Here is a 23,368-nt window from a genome sequence, read left to right as displayed (position 1 = left end):
CGCGCGGAGGGAGGCGGAGGCGGGGGCGGGACCAGCCCCATCCCGGCCCCGCCCCGCCCGCAGCGCCCGTGCGGCACCGCCGTAAAGCGCCGGGACATGGCGGCCGTGCCGCTGCTGCGGGCGGGCGGCTGCTGCCGCCGCCACCGCCGCCTCCTCATCGCCTCCTCCTCCTCCTCCAGCTCCTTCTCCTGCTCCGCCGGCGGCGGCCGCGCGGCTGAGCGCGGGGAGCGGCCGGACGGCGCGGTAAACCCGGACGGGGGGGCGGCAGCTCCTGCGGGGGCCGCGGGGGAAGGCTCGGGGGCCGACGCCCCCGCGGAGCCCCGGGCGGGGAGCGCTGGTGGGGCGGGGGCGTCCTGCGTTCCTCACAGAAAGCCGCGTTCCCCGCGGCCTCTCGCCGCGGGTGTGTTTGCCGAGGCCCCCGGGGTTTGTTGTGGCCCGGCGGGGCCGTGAGTGACGGGGCGGTTGGGTAACAGCTCTGCCCGAACCCGTCCGGGGCAGGTACACGCTGTGTGTGCTCACATGGATGCTGGAACAGCGCCGGGCTTTGGTAAACTAAGAATCATAGAACGACCTGAGTTGGAACGAACCCATAAGGATCATGTAGGTCTGACTCGCGGCCCTTCACAGGACAGCTCCAAGAATCACACCATGTGCCTAAGAGAGTTGTTCGAAAGCTCCTTGAGCTCTGTCAGCCTTGGGGCTGTGACCACTTCCCTGGGGAGTCTGTTCCAGTGCCCAGCTACCCTCTGGTTGAAGAGTCTTTTCCTAATATCCAGCCTAAACCTCCCCTGGCACCACGTCATGCCATTCCCTCAAGTGCTGTCACTGGTCACCAGAACTCAGAGATCAGTGCCATAAAAAGCTTGCATGCATGCTAGTTCTTGCCATCACGTATGTTAACGAAGTGGAGTGTTAGTGATAGAAAAACGAAAACAAAAAAAAGGTGCTTTTAAAAAAACATGCTGTGATTCATGTCTGTGGTAACGGAGTCAAAAGTATCTTCTCTGTAGTGCATTTTTGAGTAAAGGTAAATTGTAAATGTATCTCATTGTTCTTGGTTACAGTAAACGAACGTGCATAATTTCGGAACTTATTATACTTGTATGTTTAAAGGTTGCGTGGAGTTTTGGGATTTATTTCAAATCAAGATACGAGCCGAAGTGCTCATAACAGAATTCCGTCTGTATTTCCCAGGGCCTGGGTTTCAGCCCCCCCGCGCACTCCCACAACGACTGGATCGGGCCCCCGGACAAGCATTCCAACCTGCGCCCCGTCATCTTCTACATGCCCCCCGAGGAGTCGCCCCTGGAGCGGCGGCTGCGGGAGGCACGGCAGGAGGCCCAGGCCTGCAACCAGCACTTCTGGGCACGGCACAACTGTGCCTTCCGACAGGTGAGCCCGACACAACACCCGCTGCCGCTCAGCGCCCGCCTGCACACCCGAAACTGGGAGGTGTGGGCTCCCTGAGGTTCTGCCTGCCCTTGGTGGCTGGTAACTGATACAGTTTCTTTTAAAACAGTGTCTTTGCAGAAATTACAATTTTTTTTGTCATTCATTTCTTTAAAAAAAATCCCAGAATGTTTGCCTTTTATCCTGTCTTGTGCTGAAAGTATAAAGTTGTAGCTGCCTGACATGCAAGACCTGGCTGTGACTAGAGCAGCTGTTGAAAATGATTCTGTAGCTTGTCTTCTTCTGTCCTAAGTGAGAGAAATTAGGTGTAATCACCACAGTTAAAAGAGGGACATGCACCCTTTCACCCCAACAGTGCTAAAGTGAGGACTTTTCAATCGTGCCCTGTCTTCTTTCCTGATTTCAGCGTCTCCTAACCAATGCTCTGGGGTTTTTTTGAAGCACAGTAACAGTTCAGTAATTCACCATCATTTGTGATGAACTTTGAACATCATATCCTCCCAAAACTTGCCAAGATCCCAGACAAAAATCTTGGTTTTTTTTTTTTTTTTTTAATTCCACAGAAATGCTTTTTAAGTTCGAAAAACACACAAATATTGTGCTGCCATCTAAGTAATGTTAATTTTTTTAGTGGTATGTTTTTCTCTGTGCTCAAAAACTCAGTTACACAGTACAGCACATCTCCACAGTTTGTCTTATAAATTGAAAGTTTGAATCCTGTCAAACAGTCCTGAAGCTCAGCTGTAGCTTTACTCCACAAGTAAGTTTTACAAGTATCAGTAGACCGCTTGCATGAATTAATTGAGGCTTGCAGAGAGCAGGATCTAAGTAACAAAGTTACGGGTTTAACTAACTCACTGGATTGAGGAAAATGTTTAGTTGACACTTCCACGTATAATGAGTTGTTGCTAGTTATTTCAGAGGGTGTTAAACACCACATTGCTATGTAATTAAAAACAATGGTTAACTTCAAGGACTGACTACATCAGATTCTAATGTGGAAAAACATGTTTTAGGAAAAAGAAGAATTTATTTATTCAAGACTGAAAGCCAAGGGTCTGGAAATGAGAGATGAAACAGGTTAGTGAGATCTTTGTTTAAGGTTTAGGATGCATTCTGAATTCCACTTAACTTTGAATTTTGTTAGTTTATGCTCTTTGTCTCCTGTCAAAACTAAATCTTACAGGTAGGATTTAGAAGTGTTTTCAGGAGCATGATAAAAAAAGAAGAGAGGAGCTCTTCAGAGATGTGCATGTGGGGGTCAGATCATCTGTTGCATTCTTCTTCCCCTAATTCCTTCCCTGCAGCGGGAGGGGATGTGCTGAAATCTTAGCTCAGTAATAGAATAGTTTTATAGTCTAGGGAGGAAGGGGCTTTTTACTTTTGCACCTCCTAACCCAGTGAGCTGGCTGAGGCAAACATATAGAGTGTTTGCCTCAAGTGCATGTTACAATTGGGTGGATAAATTCACAATCTTTGCCTTCAGGTCCGTAGTGTAAACAATGAACACAATATTTTTCCTTCAGGGGAAATAAGACAGCTTCTGGGGAGATGGCAGCTGCTATCTGCCTGTCTTTGCCTGAGCACAGTTGCTGTAAAATAGTTGTCTCTCTAATTCATTATGTGAAGCTGAAAACAAAATGCCTTCATAATAACAGTGAATTGGCCATTGTAGTATGAGGTTGAACATTTTGTTCATAGAATAATGATCTGTTTGAGTTTAGTAAAGCAACTGCTCTGACGTTCTGTGTATCACAGACCATTTTTTTTTTTTTGTTTGTATCCTGGTGATCAGTGTATGGTTGAGAAGTAATTTTAATTAAGTTCTGTGTTGTTTTGAAAACACTTCTTTTATGTTGCTATTTTATGTTTGGTTTGTTTTTATACCCTAGAGATAAAAAAGAGTGAGCATGTACCTTTTTTAAAAATATAATTATATTGACTGCTTGCATCTATTACACAGCTGTGAGTGTATTTAAAAATAGGGAATAACCATATACATGAACAGTTGGAACAAAATTTACTGTTCTACATAATTAATCAATTCTGCTGATACCAATATTCAGTAACAAATTATAGGTTTTACTAAGGCAGCCTTCAAATAGTTTTAAAGCAAATTTATCCCATAGTATGTTAATCCATTGTAACATATTAGTTTTGTAAATAATGACAAATAGAACCAATCAATAATTTACACTTCTGTGATCAGTCTCAGGAGCCTTAAAATGCATTTTGAAACTGTAACAAGTCAAATATCACAATTCCGTCTCCCTCACCATATTCATGTTCTCTGGGACATCCACATTTGACTCTCATTGTAGGGACATTTTGTTCCAGAACGTTTGTATGGGAATTGTCTGGTAGAGTTGAGAATATTTGTTGGTTCTCAGGATTACACATCTGTGCTGTATCCACAGGTCTTCCTCTCCCTCCTTTTATGTTCTGCTGATGAATGGCACATTCAAAATCATCTTTTGTATTTGCTTCTTCACAAATCACTAGATTGTTTGTAAGTCTGACATCTCAGAGCATACACTTTTTGGTATAAGTTACTTGAAATTTATCAACAGTAACAGAAAAAAAACATACATCTGAAAATACCATATCAGTTATGGATAGTGTTTTTTCAATATTTGCTTTAAGGGGGGAAATTTAAATAAGTAATTGCTCTTACTGGTATTGTTTAGACTTACAGCCCTGTGAGAAATTAGTTTTATTCAAAGGATAAATGGGCTTTTTCATAGGGGTTCACTAGTTCCCTAAATCATCTAAGGGCTGATAATCACTTCCATAAATAATAGGGGCTTAGGAACTATGTCAACTTCAAAAATATCAGTATTTTTAATCTGCTGTGTTCCCTAGCTAAGTTTTGAAAAGTTGGAAGATAAAATTCAGAGTTACACAGGAAGCTTGTAGGAGCATCTGAACCCAGGGTTTTAATCCAAAGAATTACCTTGACTTTGTTAAACAAACACTTATTTTTAGGTCAAAAAGCAACACTGAATGCAGAAGAAATGGCTGACTTTTACAAGGACTTTCTAAGTAAAAATTTTAGAAAACATATGCAGTATAACAGGTATGTAGAAGGTATTTATGTTGACCATTATACATTACAGACTAAGAGAAAGATAAGGTCAAGTTTAAAATTTGAACATTTTTCCCCATAATTGGTGAAACAGCACCTAAAACTATAATTTTAGAAATTTTTTACGCTATTATGAGTATTTGACAGAAATCTGCATTATCGTTTGAGTTCTGCTGCTGCTTATTGTTTATTTAGTGGAAAGATGAAGCTTGTGTCTGAGATTTAAAGAGACAAGATCAGGCACTCAATTTTTTTTATCTTAGGGCATGGGTCTTTCCATGCTGCTAATTGAAACTGATAAATATGCAAATAAACTGGTTGAAATTTCTGTATAACAGATTCTAGTTGACTGTTAAATGAGGACTAATAAATGTGATTTATTTTGAAAGAAAATTGTTTCGTTGAAGTAATATTTAATATTCTTGGTTCTATCATTTTGCAAGCATATAGTAAAAATGAAAGTGATTAGCCTTGAGTTTGAGGGTTTTTTGTGTGGCAAGGCATTAGTAAATTGATTGCCTGAACTCATCCTGTGTAGAACCTCAGCTATACCTTAGTAAACCCACATCCACCTTTTCACAAGATCTGTGTTTTATTGTTTCAACGTTACTGTTTGTACAATAACTTGATAAACTGGGTTGGGGATCTGAAAGGACTGAAAAATTACTTGTGAACACACATAACCCTGCAAGTAGCTGTGAACACTTGACAAAGGGCTAGAAATGAGGAAGGACAGCACTCAATCCAGTCACAGTAGTACTGCCCACTGAATATGAAACCACAACTTCAGTTTCCTCTCTGTATTGAATTGAAAGGTTATTGGGCTCAAAAGTATCAAGTGTTACTGGGTTCCTAATGGTGCAATGCTAGTGAGAGTTCTGCTGTCACTGTAACTGATCTCTAACAAATTGTGGTTTAAGGTTCTTCCTATGTATATCATGCATAAACCATAAAATACTACCCTATAAGAACAATTTAACTGTAAAAAATATTTAAAACAAATACAGACATCTTGTCTTGCCCATGGGGGACAGGGCGGCAACCTCACTATAAACTGAAGCGACAGATGGAAAGTAAGAAATTGCTTTTAGTGGAAGGATTGTTGTTCAAATTGCCTATAACTGATAAATGGGAATGCAAGTAGTTTATCTTGGTACTGGTCACCATTTGCCATTGTTGGAGTGACCTTTTGATAGTGTCCCATCCTCATGGTGAGAGAATTCAGGCTTTGTGCTTAAATGTGATTTTCCTTGTTGCTGCCTTGTAAAATCAGGCAGTGTCAGCTGCATCACTGTAGTTTCAAAGTGGAACTGCACAACCCTGAAAGCAGCAGAGCTTTTTACTGGCACTCTAATTTTGAGGGGTCATGTTATAAAAATCTGTTTATGCATTTAGCTGTATGTTCTTTTGCAGTATTGCCAGCTGGCCTGAAAAATGTGGCAGCTAAAGTGTTGCAATTTCTAAAATTTAGATAAAGTGGAAGCAATAACTGTGCATAGATGCCTTGAATATTTAGTTCAGGGTACCTAGACTGGAAATACAGTCTAGTTTAGGAAAAAATTCAAGAAGGATATAGGAAATTAAGCATGAAAGGGGAAAAGAAACAGTTGCAATGTTAGCATGATATTTTGATTTAACATGACATCTGAAGGGGTAGCTCAGTGTTGCTTGTCAGTGTGAATTTGGCTACTGTCCTTACTGAGAGGTTAGTGTCTCAGGCTTATGTTAGATCTGTACATGCAAGATTTCCCACAAAAATCTCAAGAGAAGACCTAAATCCTAGTGTTTAATATTCCTTGCTAGTTCTATGATTCTATGTATTCTATTGCTGCTTGTGCAGCACTTTACAAAATGGGGGCAGGGTTCTTGTTAGAAATTAGAAAGAAATTTTGATATTATTTTATTTTGTAATAAGGGCAAGAATTTGAAGCAAGTTCTCAGAGGTTAAAAAGGGCTGATACAGACTATTCTGTGTATAACTTGAACTGGTTCCAGAAGCCATGCACGCTTCATAAAAATTAAATTATTTAAAGATGTAAAGACTAACTCCAGCAATATTAAAGGCATCATCTTTAAAGGATACTGCAGTAGAAAGATAATGTTTCCTGTATTGGGTTATACAATAATCTTTGAAGTGTGATTTGATTTTATTTTTCCCTGCCCTCACAGGTGGCCAACTATGCCCTTTTCAACACATGTATCTTCATCCACTTACGAACAAATCTTAGCCATTGCACAGCACTGTCAGGAAGTTATTCTAGATAGTTTGGTGATCAGCTTTACTTTTGAGACATGAGATATGGTTTAACTACTTTATCTTACCTGATTTCAAATACAGTTAGAACCCTGTTGTCCATTCATGGATGTGGATATACACATAGACTTTTTCATAGGTTATTTAACTCCCATTAGGCAGAAAAAGTGTTGCCACAAAGAACACAAAATGCAGGTTATCACTGAATTGTCATTTGTCAATGCCAAAGGATATTTTAATATAATTGTGTACCCTTTTCCTGTTCTTGTTCTGTGTGCTGATTATTTTCTTGGCTTTGGAATCCTAGAGATTGGTATAAACGTAATTTTACGATCACATTCCTCATGGGACAAGTAGCACTGGCAAGAGCTCTGAGATGGCTTCGTTGGAAAAAGAAAAATGTAGAACATTAATCACAGCTCTGTGAAGAATGCAACACTAGCTAGGCCTGGTATAAACATGTTGTTTATAGTGATGTTCAGAATCTGAATGATGTAATAATTGCTTGAGTCTGTTTGTTAAACTATGTCAATAAAAGTCAATATTGGTCTTAATTTATAATCACTACATAGATTTCCTTTACCCTTTATTCCAAGAAAATATAAAATATTTCTCCATCAAAATAAAACTAAGAAAACTGTTAAAAACTCTTTCTCGTTTACATCAAATGGAATGGGTAATAATGACTGTCACATTTTTACCACAGAACCATGGCTGCTAAATAACATGTGATTCAGTCTGCTCTCCTGAACTCTGGTCACAGAATGATGTCTCCACCAACCATATTAGTATATAAAGACAAAAATGCCTTATTTTGCAGCAGTTGCCTGTCTGGGGCAGTAGCAATCCATATGTAATACAAAATCAATGAAGGAACAAGTATGATTTGTGAGCATATATGCAATCAACTTTGAATAATGCTCTCTTCAGTGTGATTATTTGATATTTTTAGTAAAGATTTAAGATAGGATTTCCTATAAATTACTAATGCAGTAGGATCTTCATAAATACATTTTTTTATTAAAAGGAATGTGTCTTCCTTGGAGAAGAGTTCCTCTAACCTATAATTGGTAAAGATTTTAGTTGCCAAGCAATAAAGCAGATGCATTGCAAGCCACTTAATCTTGGTAGAAGAGGAAACTGGTAACTGCTGTAAGGAGAACAACATTACTACAGGTAAGCACTACTTTCTCCTGGTTCATTTCTTTCAAAAAAAGATGCTGTTCTCAGCAGTTTCTCTGAGGCACTCAAAACTACTCACCTGAGGGTGATTTTTCTGGCCTCCAGGTATGTAACATCACTTGGAAGCATGTTGGTTCAAGTGAAGTCTTAAAGTGTTATGCCATGTATTCGTAATTTAAAAGTTTCATTCCTCAGAATGTTCCCTCTGCCCTTTTATACAGTTAAATGATTTTTTTTATCCACTGCCTACTAAGAGGATTCTGATAAAAACAATGTATGCTGTCAGATGAAGTGTATTTTCCTAAAACTTTGCTGTAGGGAAGGTTCTGCTTTTGGAAACATCATCTCAGTAGTCATTGACCTGTTTTTCATATCTAAACATGACGTGATTTATTCACAGACTTTTTTCAGCTGGAGCAAAAAGAGCTTTGTCTGTCGTATCAACTGTAATAATTCCTTTGCAAGATGAAATAAATATTAATGATGTAGTAGTGGATCTCACTGTTGCATACAATGATGATATTATTGGTGCTAAAGTGGTCACTGAATTGTGTAAGTGTTGTGTTCCACCTTTAGAAAAATAACTTTTCAAAATAGACTACTGTGAGTATGTAATGTAATTCTTTGGGGTTTTACAGTAAATCATATCTTACAGCATATAAACTTTGACCATAATGTGAATGCATACTTTAATAAATATTTCTGATGTAAAACAATGGATACTGTAAGAAAATACCCCAGAAAGGTGGTTAATGGCCATATGTTCTGACAGCCTGTGTATAAGATCCCTGAGGTAGTTTCACATGCTTTAAGTGGGTAGAGGTCAATCAAAAGCATTTTCATCTCCTGAGCTGCTCGCTTCCATTAACACAGACATTTTTGTGTCTGCCTGCTGAACCAGATCAGGAAATTGATTCCCTGCTAGAATTAATCCAAGGAAAAAACTGTTCGATGTCAGTTGAATTAATATGCCTCATCATGCAGATATGTGTTGTTTGGCATGGGGGAGCTGTGGGAATTCAGATGGAAGGTTTGGATTGTGCTTCCGTAAATCACAATTAAAACTGTTTTCTGAACATGTAATTTTAGTATTGATCACCTAAAACCAATATGAGCACACAATGGATCATGCTAGGATTCTGCTGTGAGATTCTTTATCTTTTAAATACCTCCAAGGACAGTGACTCAAGCACTGCCCTGAGCAGCCTGTTCCACTGCCTGACAACCCTTTTGGTGAAGAAATTTTTCCTACTACCTGACCTAAACTTCCCCTGGCACAATTTGAAGCTGTTTCCTCTCATTCTATCACTTGTTATTTGGCAGAAGAGACCAACTCTCACTTCCCTACAACCTCCTTTCAGGCAGCTGTAGGGAGCCATAAGGTCCCCCTTAACCTCCTTTTCTCCAGACTAAACAACTCCAGTTCCCTCAGCCGCTTCTTACAGGACCTGTGCTGATTCTTCACCAGCTCCACTGCCCTTCTCTGGACTCACTCCAGCACCTCAATATCCTTGTCATGAGGGGCCCAAAACTGGATGCAGCACTCAAGGTGTCTTGTCTCAACAGTGCTGAGTACAGGGGGACAATCACTGCCCTGATCCTACTGGCCACGCTATTTCTGATCCAAGCTAGGATGTCATTGGCCTTCTTGGCCACCTGGGCACACTCTTGACTTATGTTTGGCTGCTGTTGACCAGCACCCCCAGGTCCTTTTCTGCTGGGCAGCTTTCCAGCCACTCTGCCCCCAGCCTGGAGTGCTGTGTAGTTGTTGGGATCCAAGGGCAGGACTTGGCACTTCACCTTGTTGAACCTCAGACAACTGGCCTTGGCCCATCGATCCAAGCTGTCCAGATCCCTCTGCAGAGCCTTCCTGCAGTCCAGCAGATCAACACTCCTGGTCAGTTTGGTGTCATCAGCAAACTGAGTGTGCCCTCGATCCCCTCATCAGATCGATGATAAAGTTATGAAACAAGACTGATCCCAAGACTGAGCTCTGGGGAACACCATTAGTGAACAGCTGATAACCAGATGTGGCACCATTTGTCACCACTCCCTGGGCCTGGCCAAACAGCCAGTTTATTACCTGGTGAACAATGCACCCATCTGAGCCATGAGCAGCCAGTTTCTCCAGGAGAATGCTCTGGGAAACAGAGTGAAAGGCTTTACTGAAGTTAAGGTAGACAACACCCACATTTCCCTCGTTCTCTGTGGGTCATCTTGTCACAGAAGGAAATCAGGTCAGTCAAGCAGGACCTGCCTTTCATAAACCCAGTGCTGGCTGGGTCTGATGCCCTGATTGTCCTGCCCATGCCACATGATGGCACCCAAGATGATCTGCTCCATCACTTTCCCCAGCACTGAGGTCAGGCTGACAGGCTTGTAGTTTTCCTGGATCCTCCTGGCCCTGTAGATGAGTGTCACATTTGACAACCTCCAGTCAACTGAGACCTCCCCATTTAGCCAGGACTGCTGATAAATGATGGAAAGTGGCTCAGTGAGCACTTCCACCAGCTCCCTGAGTACCCTGGGGTGGAGCCTCTCTGGCCCCATAGACCAGTGTGTGTCTTAAGTGGTGTAACAGGTCACTGACCATTCCCGCTTGGATTATGGGGGCTTCATTCTGCTCCCCATTCCTGTCTTCCAGATTAGAGGGCTGGGTACCTGGAGAACAACTGGTCTTGCCATTAAAGACTGAGGCAAAGAAGGCCTTAAGTACCTCTGCCTTTTCCTCATCCCTTGTTACTATGTTTTCCTCCCATCCAATAAGGGATGGAGGTTTCCCTACATAATCTCATGTCATCCCTGTAGTCCTCCTTAATTGCCTGCCCCTACTTCCAAATGTTATAAACTCTCCTTTTTTCCCTGAGTTCCTTCCACGTCTCTCAAGTTCAACAAGGCCAGTCATCTTGTCTTTCAGCACGTGGGGACGGCCCATTCTCAAGCACTTCCATGGTTTCTAACACATCAATATCCCTCGTGGCTTTGCTGCCACATGGATCTCTGTCCCCTATCTCTCCTGAGACAACAGACCGAAGGACCTCCCCAGCACACTGTCCCTCAAACACAGGCATGTTGACCCCAGGCTTATCTCTAGCAGGCCTGGTTTTATCCATTTTCCCCTTCAAATTCATTAGGATTCTGTGTGGAGTGCCGAGTCCCTTCATCTAAAACCTATGGAAGGACTGAGGTATTTATCTATTAGGTAAGTGTTGAGCTCTGATTTAGAGTATCTAATAAAGCCACTGTGAAAAGATATTAAAAATAATCCATCTGAAATATTGAGTCTCATTACCAAAACCCACATACATTTACTGAGATGATTACATTTTCTGAACAGACAAAAGCCTTATCCTTTTCACCAGTGTTGCATTGCTTTTGGTTTGTTTTTTTCTTGACTCAGAGCAATTGTAATAATGCCAGCAGCTTCCAGATATTATTGATCATAAAACCTTTATACATGAAAGGAAAACTAAGGAGCTGCCAAAGACTACTAAAAATAAATTTTTTATATATATGAAGGCCTGCTACAGTAGCTGAAGCTAGTGAAATAGATCAAAGAGTGACTTTTCTGTGCACATTTTTTGAGCATAGGAAAAATACAGGGGAGTGTTCTTATCATTTAGGTATTTAGCTAATCCTGTCAGAAGGAACAGCAGTATTTAATATTTAGTAGTGTCAGTATGTGCCTTTTAATCTGTCTCATGCACTCAGTAAGTGCATAATAAAGCAACAGTATTTTGGTAATATTTGAATAGTTTTAGTTAGCTTGAATTGACTTGGGGTGGTTGTGTTCTGATAATCTATGTAGGGGTTTGCTATTCACTGAATTTCTCTACTGGAGCATTAATTCTGATAGAATATGAGAGGAGTAAGAGGAAGTGTCAAATGGGGATTGAGTGGCAAACTGACTAAAGGTTGGGTTGAATTGACTATAGCACCTTTAAATATGATTGATAACAAACTGTACATCTTAAAAAAATTAAATGCATTTCTTAATTTCATTGTGGGTTTTAAAAGTAGTGGTAGCAACTACTAAGAAGACAGCTTCTATGTTTAACTGAACATTCCTAGGGATAATATTAAAATCTAGTTCAAACCTCAGATTTGTTATTTAGGAGCTGACCCTTCCTGGCCCCATTTTAAGCAGACTGTCCTGTTGGCAATTTTTAGCTTCTACTGTCACTAAGCAAGATTGGTACCCTACAGGGTAATCAGATTTAGCCAAACAAGAACTTAATTTGCATCCTGTGCAGAGCCCATGGGCCAGTCTTTTGCATAAAAACTGGAAGGTTGAAATGGTTTCAGGAAAGGATAATATATGCTTGGAACTGTAATATGCATAATAACATTTTCATATTAAAAATTATATCCACTGATCATTGTAAACTGATTCACAGAATAATAACCCCATAGTTGAATATTCAGGTTTATTTCACAGGAAAAAAAATAGTAAGGGAAGCACAGCTTACTTTATTTCTTATCAGTTTATGTCTCAAAAAGAGTTTATAAGTACATGGAATGTAATTATCTTGAAGTATATACTCATTAATATTCATTATTATATAAATCACTTCTTTGTGCCTTGACTTTGCATTCATTAATGGATTAAGATTTACCCAGGTATTGTGAAATTTATATGACTGATACATTCAAATAGCAGATGCTGTGGAAGTGCAAAAGCAGTGCTTTTGGCTAGAAACAGTAAGGGCAAAAAAATTGCATGATCTCCTTTTAAGTGTGACCTTACTCAGGAGTATTATTTTGTAATAATTTCCCCACTGTCAAATGCTCTGAAGACTTGGTTCATTTCATATAGTGGCTTGTGTTTTACTAGTTCAAACCAGATACACATTTAAATTGAGTTTCTTACATTTTGCAGGGAAAGGCACAGTGATTTTGCTTGTTGGTGTATGCAGGTTTTCATCTTTAGGGTGGTCCCAGGGGTGCTGTGATCAGGGCCTGAGATAGCAGGAGGCAGGAAAAATGACTGTATACATCTCCCGAGGCTGGCAGGAGGCAATCAGCACTCATCCTAAGCCAGGGCAGCCCTGAAGCTGCACCTGTGATGGACCATGACTGGCATGAGTTTCCAGCAGCCCCCACGCCACTCAAGAATTTCCGTCATTCAGCAGTGCTCTGTTCACACCGCTGCCTCCAAAGAGCCCACTGATATGATTCAGCTGCAGAATTGGCTGTGATACTTTCATCAGCTGAGCCAAAACACATTAACAGGCAAAACACAAGTTTCAGATTCATAAGAAATTCAGGTCACTATTCATAACTCATTGTAAAAGAACTTCCTGTTGACAAATTGTAAGAAGTCCCTGCCATGGAAAAATTCTCATATGGTGATCAGGGTGTAGCAGACATTGGCTGTTTTTAAAGGATTCCAGAAAAGTTACAGACTTTAATTTCTAGAATGACTTGAATAATTAGAAGTCTAAATTCTTGGGGGAGGGCAAGGGGGGTTATGTCTTGTTTTGCAAAACAGACTTTGTAGTCAAGGCTATTTAAGAAGACAAAATCCATGAATTGCAAATTTCGAAAGAGATTAATTGACTGCCTTGATTGCCTTCCAAGTGATTGTATTATCCTGGAGTGTCATATAGAAAATAGCTGGTATGACACAGCATAAATATTCTTTAAAAAAAAAACAAGTCAAGACAGTTCTGACCTTAGTAGCTGTAAACTACAAATACTTTGGTAGAAAACTCTTATTTGTACAAAATTGTAGGAGAATAAAAGATAAAATGGAAACTAAATTCTAATGATTATGTAAGAAAATGTCTTCTGGATTTACCCACCTTCTTCTCACATTTACCAAAATAGTATTTCACTTTTACTGTCATGTCTGGAAAACCTCCAGTTTCCTCAGGCCTCATGAAAATTCCACCATGAAAAACAGAACAAAATACTAAGCTGACATATGAGTAAATAGCCACAGGTGCCAATTTGTGCCAAAGAAGAATTCAAGCTCACTTCAAAGAAAAAAAACAACTCTGCCATAGGTTATTATAGAGCAACTTTAATTGACAAGAGATGCTAAAAATTAATTAATTTGCTGTGCTCCTCTGCTGCTTCTCTGATGCTTCTGCAGTTGGGAAAAGAAGGGTCTATTCAGTGTGACATCTGGAAGCTTGCTGGGCTTGCCTAACAGTTACCCCGGTATTGCAGCCATAAATCTGAGTGCCACAGGACCGAGTAAAACAGGCTGACACTGGTAAAACGTGGCTGAAGAGCTGCCACTGGACAGAGCGTATTTCCATCTCAGAAAGATTCTCCTCAGGTTTTTAAATCATGAGGTTCACACTTTCTCTAAAAGCAGCAAAGCAGATTATTACGTACTGTCTTGAGTCTATAATTTATAGGTATTATCTAACAGCCACTTAGCAGTCAGTGTTCAATTTTATATCTAATTAACAATGCCCTTTCAGCTTTTAGTTCTACTATATGTTTACATGTAAATTAGAAAAGCAGTCTCACTTGTTTACAATGTGAACTTCAGGTTTGGGCACTACTCAACACAGTTCACAACCAAAAATTCAAAGAGAAAGAAAAGAAGTGAAATTACTGAGAATGACAGTTAACACAGCATTCCAGCCTCCTCTGGCTGCAAAATGAGTGGGGTGGGAAATGACAAACGTGTGAACCATAAGATATTTACAGTGCTTTCTGCATTGGTGCACGATAAACCTGGCAGCAACATTTTGTAGTTATGCAATTAATTACAGGGATATGGGGCATGTTAAACTGCTCCCCACAAAGGAACCCTTTACTGGGCAGATTTCTGGTCGGTGTTATACACTGAGGAAGGAAGATACTGTTACTCATCAGCCTATTCCGTGTGAGTCATGGCAGTTTTCAAACATATGGTGATGGTGTACTTTATGGCCCTTCGGCATGTAATAAGAAGTGTAACACTGTGTAGGCAGAACATTTCACTTTCATAGCTAATTTATATTTATCAGTTGTTGCCAGCTTTCTCCTACTGTTTACTGAGGCGTGTGTCAGTTCCTGTTTACAGCTACGTTATCTTCAATAGGTAGGGTTTGATACAAAACTATGTAAAACTGCACTATATATATGTCTTTGAAACAATTTCAATCTATTTCAGCTTTAATTAAACAATCTTTTTAAATATTAAAGAATAATCTTATGTTAAAATACACGGATTCAAAATCTAAAGTATTGCATATGGCATGTTTCAGCAATTCCCCAGAACTTCCCCAGGAGACTGTAGTTAATTGATGTGGCAGAGTGAACTGCTCCGTGTAATCAAAACACCACCAGGTGTTTTAGGTGACAATGGTGTCATAGAGAACTGTGGAAGCATGATTTTTTTTTTTCCTTCAAAGGAGGAAAAAAACTATGAGCTCTGCTCTGTGAATTTTACCATGCCCACCTGGCCACCAAAGTCAAAGGTCAAGGAGCCCTGCTTTAAATTCCTATCCTGCTTTAAATTGTCTATAATTATCTGTCCTCTAAAGCAAAATTGTAGCCTCAGAATATCTGTAATAACCTACATAGTGATGAGATAACTTCCTTCTTAGCCAGTTGCTGCATAAATTACCTAAATTACCTAAATTGAGTCTAGCCTTTTTGGCTCAAGGCAAACTGCCAGAACACGATGTGATGCAGCAGTATCTGCCAAACTTGACAAATTAATAGCATCCCCTCACTGTTTTTTCCTATACATATACTGGTCAATAAAACACCTATATGCAGATGTATGAGGAATTCCTTTCTTCAGAAACAGAGACCTACAAGGCTAGTTTCTAAGGCCTCCTCTCACAATCTCTGATATAGGGAGTGGATATGCTGTTTGGATAGGCTAGATTACAGATGGGCCCCATGGAGATCCTGGGCAGAACTATCACATGGGAGCCAGGTCCTTGTGGTTGTCCAAATCACACAGGGAACAGGGAATAGTACAGGATTGAGAAGGCACAAAGTTGGTTTAAAACCATTCTCTCAAACTCTTCTCATCTTGGGTATCAGTCTCAGTTCTAGAATTTTTTTTGGAGACTGTCCACAGGTTGAGTTCTTCAAGAATATTTGCTCTCAGGTAACCGACAGACAAGCCTGAAGAGCTAAGTAAGACACACCATCCCTCCTGTAGGAATGAATTACGCAGTCATCTCATGTTTCAAATCTAAGACTTGATAGCAGTGATGTATGTATCTTGTTTTCTTCTGTATCATTCTGAAGATACAGAAGAAGTGAAGAGTGTGTCCATGGACCGTCTTTGAACTTAGTACTTTTCAATGGAATTCTCTGTAAACAGGAAAGAAAATATTTAATTAAAACAGATAGAAAAATATAGAATTACAATAGAAAGGACAGGAATTATAGCATCTGAAAATTAAGCAAAAACTCCACAGTACATACTTGCTGTAGGAAGAAGGAGGCAGCAAGGAGAGAGGTTTCATATCAAAACCTCTGGGAATAAGATCATCTGTCCTTATCCTGCATCTGCTCTGTTTCCCAGGAGACAGGACAGGGAACAAAATATCTAGCACAGGCAGTTCTGTTTGCTATTGATTTTTAGAGTGATTCTGCCCTTCTCAGCCCCATGTACTGTCTACCATCCATCTTGCCACAGGCATATTCACAGAAGCCATTTTCTGTAGAGACATAATTGGTCACTGGCACAGAAATGACAGAAACAATTGTCACACAGCAGAAACATTTTCATTTCCCTTTTCCTTGGGGCAAACTGTATTACCATGAATTCCCCAGTCCAGTGCAGCTGGGTACTGCCTTGGTCTGAAGGCTAATCCAACAATGAAAAGTGGATGTAAAATGGCCTCCCATAAAAAATGAGAGATTCCAATCAACATTGGATGCCAAATGAATTCGGTATAATTCCATATAGAATTTTAGTTCAGGAGGAGAGAAAAACACTTAACAGAAGGGGAGTAAAACTTTGGCAATTACTGTGGCATGTGCAGAAAAGAATACATCAAGTGAAAGGGAGATTACTGATAAATCAGACTTAGGAGCAAGCATTTTCTACAGTGACCATGGCACAAACAATTGCAGCACATTAGACTCAAGAAAGATGAAGCAAATGGGAACAGAGAAGGACAAATTGAATAATCAGGGAGATGTAGAATCTCTCTTTAAGAGATTAAGAGTTCAGTTTGTTTAGCCAAGCAAATTGATGGTCGGGAGGGGAGAAAGGAGTGCAGAATCTGCTAGACAGGTGAGTGGAGGAAGGACCAGCTAAGAGGGTTATTCAGGGAAGAATCTTCTTTCTCTACAACAATTTAATGAAACATCTAAAAGAGAAGTGTTACCTTTGAGGACGTCCTTAGAAATGCAAACACATAGAGAAATGGGGCCAATCACTAGCAGGGGAAAAGAGCTAGGAAAAAAAAAATAATGCAGTTTGGCACACTGTATGTATATACTACCCTTGAGACTGAACACTGGAGGAGTGAGGTTCTTGGGCAGGATGAGCAAGATGCCTGCTTGGTTTTCAATAGGGTTTGATAATTACATTTAGAAAAAGACCAGATGAGGTGGTTATCTGTAATGCATTTTAGACTTTGGAGACGTAGTTCTCTTTCATCAGTATGTGCAAATTTCTGCTTGGAAAAGGTCACATACAGGCATACACTGCCATTAAAATTTCTTGTGATTACCTTACACATGAGCTTTAATAAAAGGCAGCATCTGAAAAATCATAACTTCCTTCTTCTGTAAATGTATGTAATACTTTTAAAGAGAATAAAGAGAATACATCTCCTGTACCTCCATGAGGAAGCACCAGTTTTCCTGGTACTCAGATGAGTTCATATCCCAGTCTGTATCTCTGCCAGGTACTGGATGGAGAAATGAATGCCCTTCCTATATTTTCAAAGATTCGCTTCTCAAAATAAGAAACGTCTCATACTGGTTAATGAAATCATCCCAGATTTACATTGATGTGTGACTGAAATTACAATCACAGACCTCACAGGTTGTTTTGTGTTTATTGGTTTTGTTGTTTTTGGGTTTTTTTCCCTTAGGAAAAAGCATTTTTCATAATGAAACTCTTTAGAATTTAATGAGAAAAGGTTATCTAAAAGCCTCCCTCACCATGGATCCTGCAATGACTACCGAGATTATCAAGTATCACCTAATCTACTTGCAAGTAATCTGGCAGCAAAGCCTGATGAATTAGCAAATCTCTAAAGGAATGCTGACAAGCTGTACAGGGCTGGTGTTCAAAGAAAGGGAAGGGGATAATGTAAGCACTTAGAATTTTGCTGCTTTTAACTACATATTCCTGGGTTTGAACACAGACACAAGATTTTATGTTTGGAAGAGTCTATTTGTTGTGTTTGTGGAATAAACTTTTTCCTATCAATACTAGGCCTTATCCCAGTATAAAGGTAAAAAAGGGAGCTGAGTCATAGTTGGGAAGTAAGGATATGGGAGGGTGAACAGAAGTACTGTACCACAGACCAAATGTTCTTATTCCAGTAGTGGCCAAAACTGTGATATTCCACCAAGAGTGTGTTTTTTATTTCCTCTGAAATATTTAATACACTTCTGCAATGGTTCAGTGGCTGAGGTAGGTGAATACAGAAATAAATGTAACTTCCTGTGACTCATATGCAGCAATTAATAATCCTCATAACCTTGAATGAGCAACTGGAACCCCAAGAGAGAATAAACTCACTGAGAAGTGAAAGTATAGAGGAAGGAAGGGAGGAGCATAAATGGAACTTTATCTTTCTTCATGTAAAAGAACTAAAAGCCATGAAGAATGAATATAGAGAAGAGAGTATCTCCAAGCTAGAAAGGTGCTGGTAGTCAACTATCAGCTGACTACAGAATATGGAAACAAGTAAGAAAGAAAGTTGCTTCATCTTTCAATGAAATTAGAGGGATGGCAGAAGTAAAAACAGAACAGAAATTGCTGGTTGAGCACAGTAAGTATGTACTGGTGTAAACATTCCCTTGTAGAGGTGGGAACCTACTCCTTGAATGCACAGAGTAAAGATACAAGTCTAATTATCATCATGAGCTCTCCTCTGCAGACCTTTAACCTGTTGGGAATTTTGATGCTTAGAAGTAGGATCTTGGAAAATACAGTATCTGTAAATTCATACAGCATTGAGTATTAGACGTTGTCAATCCTTAGCTCCTTAATCATTTACTATGAAGATAAAAGTGGAAATTGGGATATATAAATAGCTGCATTGCTGAAATTGTGTAGTATTTATCTTTATGTTCATATTAATATCGATGTGCAAATTCTCTAATATAAGTTTCTAGCTTCCCAGTAGTTACTTTACCTGTATTTCCTGAGGTTTAGAAGTCTGGTTTTCATAGTAGAAGTGTTTTAGAGCTACTTGAATGTGCTGCTTAAACCTTTCAGTCAGTATCTTTTGGTCTTGAGCAATAGCATAGCTCTGTAATAATTGAGAGATGAAAAAAAATGTTAACAAAACAAAATGTTAACATTTTGTTAACAAAATGTTTATGTCCAGTGTGAGCATTCTGCTCTGAAAAAAATAACAGAAATTAACTGTTAAGAGTTTACTTAACACTGCGTGCTTTATTTCCTTATTATTTCTCTGAGGATGGAAAACAGAAGGGAAAAGCACACTGGCTTTCATTCGTTACAGCTTCCTAGAAATCCCTGTGACTCTGAAAAAGAGAATTCACTTGTGTGTAAATAAAGCTTATTGACTTGGGAAGCAGGATCATGATCAGTGTTTATTTTACTTAGAATTAATGCCTTGCCCAACAGTGGGTTCCCAATGGTAAGTTCAGGCATCTTGACAATGAGTCAAGTGAAGTAAAACACAGTCCTTTCACCCCAAAGTGCCTGAACTCCCTGATAACAAGGTAGATCTGCATGCAATAATTGCACATATGCACAAAAGAGTCGGGCTCAAATTGTGCCTGGGACTGTGTATTTGACACTTCTGAGTCCTAAGCAATGATTTTTATGTTTCCTCTTTTCCATAAAAGATGTTCTTGTAGGAAATACAAACTAAAAGCATATGCAACTGTCAAGTGATTGTGATGAAAAGCCAGACAGGTTGCTGAATCTGGCCTTTCAACATTTATTATTGCCAGGATGCTTTTAAACAGCACTTTAGAAGCAGTTGAAATTATTCCAATGTAGTGCTTTATTGTGGCCCTTACTTCTAAAATGAAGTCATAGATTTTACAGACTGTAGGAGTAGATTTTAAAAAAATAAAATTCTCTTTCGGTGGAAAGATCCTCTAAGACAGACGGATTTTTTTTTTTATTACAAAGCTAAAGTAAAATGACCCACACTTCCTAAATGAAGTGAACCTGAATTTCTTTAGAGAGGCCTGTTCTATTTCTGGTTGTCAGTTAAACCGACCTAAGTTTGCTGTGTGTATTTCTCACACTGTTGCACTTCAAAAACCCAAGGGCTTTGTGCTGCATTAGTTGAACTGTTTGCTTTTTGCTCTCCCACTGTGAATTACAAACCTCCCTCTCTCTTCTGGGAGAGGAAAGAAATTGGTATATTGAGAATAAAGAATCTAGCACTGTAAATAATGTGTTTTGGGGTTTTGGTTTAGTATCCACTCAGATGTCTGCAGAAAACCATGGTGACCTTGGTGGTGGTAGACAAAAAATATTCTAGAGACAGCATGTCTAGATAATTTAATCCAAAAAGCAGGGCATACAGCATAACTAGTTCTCTAAGAGAAAATGGAAATTTGGGCAGTAAATAGTTTTTATGGCTAGATAAACCTGGATAATTTTATGTAGATTAGACAGGAAAAACAAGATCCAAATGGAGAGGAACTCTTTGGATATTTCATGTCAGGCAGAAGCCTTAAGGATGAGGTGCATTCCCCAAGTCTCTCCTGTGTCTATCTGTGTGCCATAAACAGAGAGGAGTAAAACTGCACTTTAGTTCCACCGAGCTAATCAACCTTCCTGCAGGAGGGAGCTTATAGTGTGTGCTGCTTATGTGGGAAATTGCCAGCACACATATACTTGATTAGCCAGCATATTATGAATCAGGGTCATAGCTGGAGTAGTTGCTTTGTTCAGAGATGCTCAGATCCCTCGGGTAAACAGCTAATTGCAGGAAATCTTTTAAAGCAAATGTGTGATAGGAAGAAAGCAATGAATATTGTTTATTCAAAAGGCAGGAGTGGTTCCTTTGAATCAGTTCTCTTGCATAATTATGTAATTAGGGCATGTTCTATTTTTAATTAAGTCTCCTGCATATTCATGAAAATACTCTGAACTTGTAGATCAATTGGCATGACTCTTTAAAATGTAGTTTATATAAAGGAATGCCCTTCAAATCTTTTTTTTCCCCCCTTCATATTACTGTGCAAACACATATTTCACATTGTTATAGTTAGGTTGTATCACCTGTCAAAAGTAAAATATTATGGTAAACCATCAATACAAAATTTCCAGAGAAACATTTTAAATGGAGATGAAGAACACAAGAAGCTGTTGCTCTGAAATACTAGTATCAAAATTGTTTTTTGTTGTACAGCTTGACCTTGTAAGATACCAATCAGTGAGTGGAATTCAGTAAGTATACTTCATTTCCCTCAGCTTTTCAAATCCAACAGTAATTCTCTGTATTTGCAGTGTGCAGACTATCCATGTTCCTCTAACTTTGTTTTGTTTCTTGTGGGCTTCTGTGGCTCTTCCTGTTCTTCTGCCTCTTTGACAACAGCATTAGCTTTGATTCCTCTTCCGACTTCCTGCTTATTCTTAGGAGTCTTGCTTTCTCACCCGACTCTTGTTCTCACATCTGCCATTCTGTAGACTTGCTCAATGCTGTGTGTGAGGGCAAACAGATGTAAGCTGTGCTTTCCTTGAATATTTTTAATATTACCATTGAAATGAGGCTGCACATTTTGATTTACCACTATACCTGTGTATGTTTCCATTAGCTTATGATTCATACCCTGTATGTACTTCAGAGTTACACAAGGCAGCAGGACTAGATGGTCTTTGCAGGTCCCTTCCAACTGAAGAGTGTTATTCTATTCCATGTGGAGCTCAGATGATAATGCACCATAATATAACTCTTTCATAAGGATAGGTTGTCACTATCCCCTGATGATTTACAATGTTCATTTTACTACTTTGGTATATTTAACAGTTTTCTTTCACCTCAGACCTCAATTCCTCTCAAATCACAGGGTTTAACTTCTGCCTAGTGGAACACAACATAAAGAAAATACTGTGGCTGTGCCTTCCTTTCTAGCGAGAGTGGAAATGAAACTGGAAGCTGAAGCAAAGAAATAATTCTTGTGACAAGTGTCACTGAGTTCTCACAGAAGTCTGTCTTTTCATGTGTAAACCTGTAGAAGAGTAGGGATTTTTCACTTAGTTCCATGTGGAACAAAGACAAGGGCATCGAAATATATTAGCAGCACACATGAGCCCTAAGGGGGGGGCCCAGCCGTCACCACAGAGTTCGTCCTTCAGCCTGTTTCCTGCATTGTGACTTGCTCCATGAGCCACTGCATGCTGTGGAGCTCTTCATGTGCATTTCATAGAATCATCAAGTTTGGAAGAGACCTTGAAGATCAGCCAGTCCAACTGTCCACCCATCAGTGCCACTGAAACCTCTAAACCATATCACCCAGCGCCTGATCCAGACACCCCTTAAACACCTCCAGGAATGGCGACTCCACCACCTCCCTGGGCAACCTATTCCAGTGCCTAACTACCTTAACAGTGAAAAATTTTTTCTCTAATATCTAATCTGAATCTCCCTTGTCTCAGTTTAAGGTAATTTCTTCTGGTCCTCTCATTGCAGGCACGGTAGAAGAGACCAGCTCCCACCTCACTATACAGGTACTTTCAGGTAGTTGTAGAGAGCAATGTGGTCCCACCTGAGCCTCCTCGAGTCTGATCACCCCCAGCTCTCTCGGTCCTTCCTCATGTTTTCTAGACTTTTCATGAGCCTTGTTGCCCTTTGATGGATATGCTCCCACACCTCAATGTCCCTTTTAAAGTGGGGAGATTTTCCCAGAGGCGTTCGACTGAGACAGAGGCATCAGTTTCATGAGTCCTACAGTCACCAAAACCCTGAACTTTTTTCCACAACAATGGGCTAAAAAAACAGCGCAAAGAGCATCGGCACCGGTGCCCCGCTCTGGAGCGAAACGATCCCAAGCGTCAGGGAGGGCGCCCCGAGGAAACGCCGTGTTCTGCTCTCCGCTGACACACGCTTCGGGCAGACAAGGCCCTATCGAGGTCTAGCAGCCTCGGGGATGCACCTGAGCCCTTGCCATCCCCCGGGAGCATCCCTGGCTGCGCTGCCCCGCTGCCGGGGGCAGGGATGACGCCATGGGTGGGGGCCGGTGGGAAAGAAGGGCGCGCGGGCGCTTGTGGGAGAAGGGGGGGAGCCGCCATGTCAGGAGGGGCGGGAGGGAGGGGAGGAGGGAGGGAGAGGAGCGCGGGGCGGGACAGGGGC

The 23,368-nt window shown here is 40.3% G+C and overlaps 1 protein-coding gene across 3 annotated transcripts; it reads left to right on the top strand.

Annotated features, from left to right (window-relative positions):
• Positions 1 to 96: 96 nt before the first annotated feature.
• APOPT1 (apoptogenic 1, mitochondrial) lies at positions 97 to 7,313 on the top strand. 3 transcript variants are annotated; one of them, XM_027638148.1, is made up of 5 exons: positions 97 to 243; positions 1,195 to 1,392; positions 2,427 to 2,490; positions 4,396 to 4,486; positions 7,057 to 7,313. In XM_027638148.1, exons 1-5 carry the CDS (start codon positions 97 to 99, stop codon positions 7,160 to 7,162), a joined length of 606 nt encoding a protein of 201 aa, XP_027493949.1. In that variant the 3' UTR covers positions 7,163 to 7,313. The 3 variants fall into 3 exon arrangements, with proteins under 3 accessions (XP_027493949.1, XP_027493950.1, XP_027493951.1); XM_027638149.1 differs by lacking the exons at positions 97 to 243; positions 2,427 to 2,490 and having other exon boundaries at positions 791 to 1,392; positions 6,665 to 7,313; XM_027638150.1 differs by lacking the exons at positions 97 to 243; positions 2,427 to 2,490 and having other exon boundaries at positions 1,089 to 1,392.
• Positions 7,314 to 23,368: the final 16,055 nt, after the last annotated feature.

The sequence above is a fragment of the Corapipo altera genome, unplaced genomic scaffold (genome assembly GCF_003945725.1).
Source record: "Corapipo altera isolate COAL_440 unplaced genomic scaffold, ASM394572v1 23, whole genome shotgun sequence".
Taxonomy (NCBI): domain Eukaryota; kingdom Metazoa; phylum Chordata; class Aves; order Passeriformes; family Pipridae; genus Corapipo; species Corapipo altera.
This window is presented reverse-complemented; position numbering and strand designations above follow the sequence as displayed.

Coding starts and splice junctions, on each gene's coding strand:
- APOPT1 (XM_027638148.1), top strand. CDS start 97: ATGGCGGCCGTGCCGCTGCTGCGGGCGGGCGGCTGCTGCCGCCGCCAC. Junction 244..1,194: donor GGGAGCGGCCGGACGGCGCG/GTAAACCCGGAC, acceptor TGTATTTCCCAG/GGCCTGGGTTTCAGCCCCCC. Junction 2,491..4,395: donor GGAAATGAGAGATGAAACAG/GTTAGTGAGATC, acceptor ACTTATTTTTAG/GTCAAAAAGCAACACTGAAT.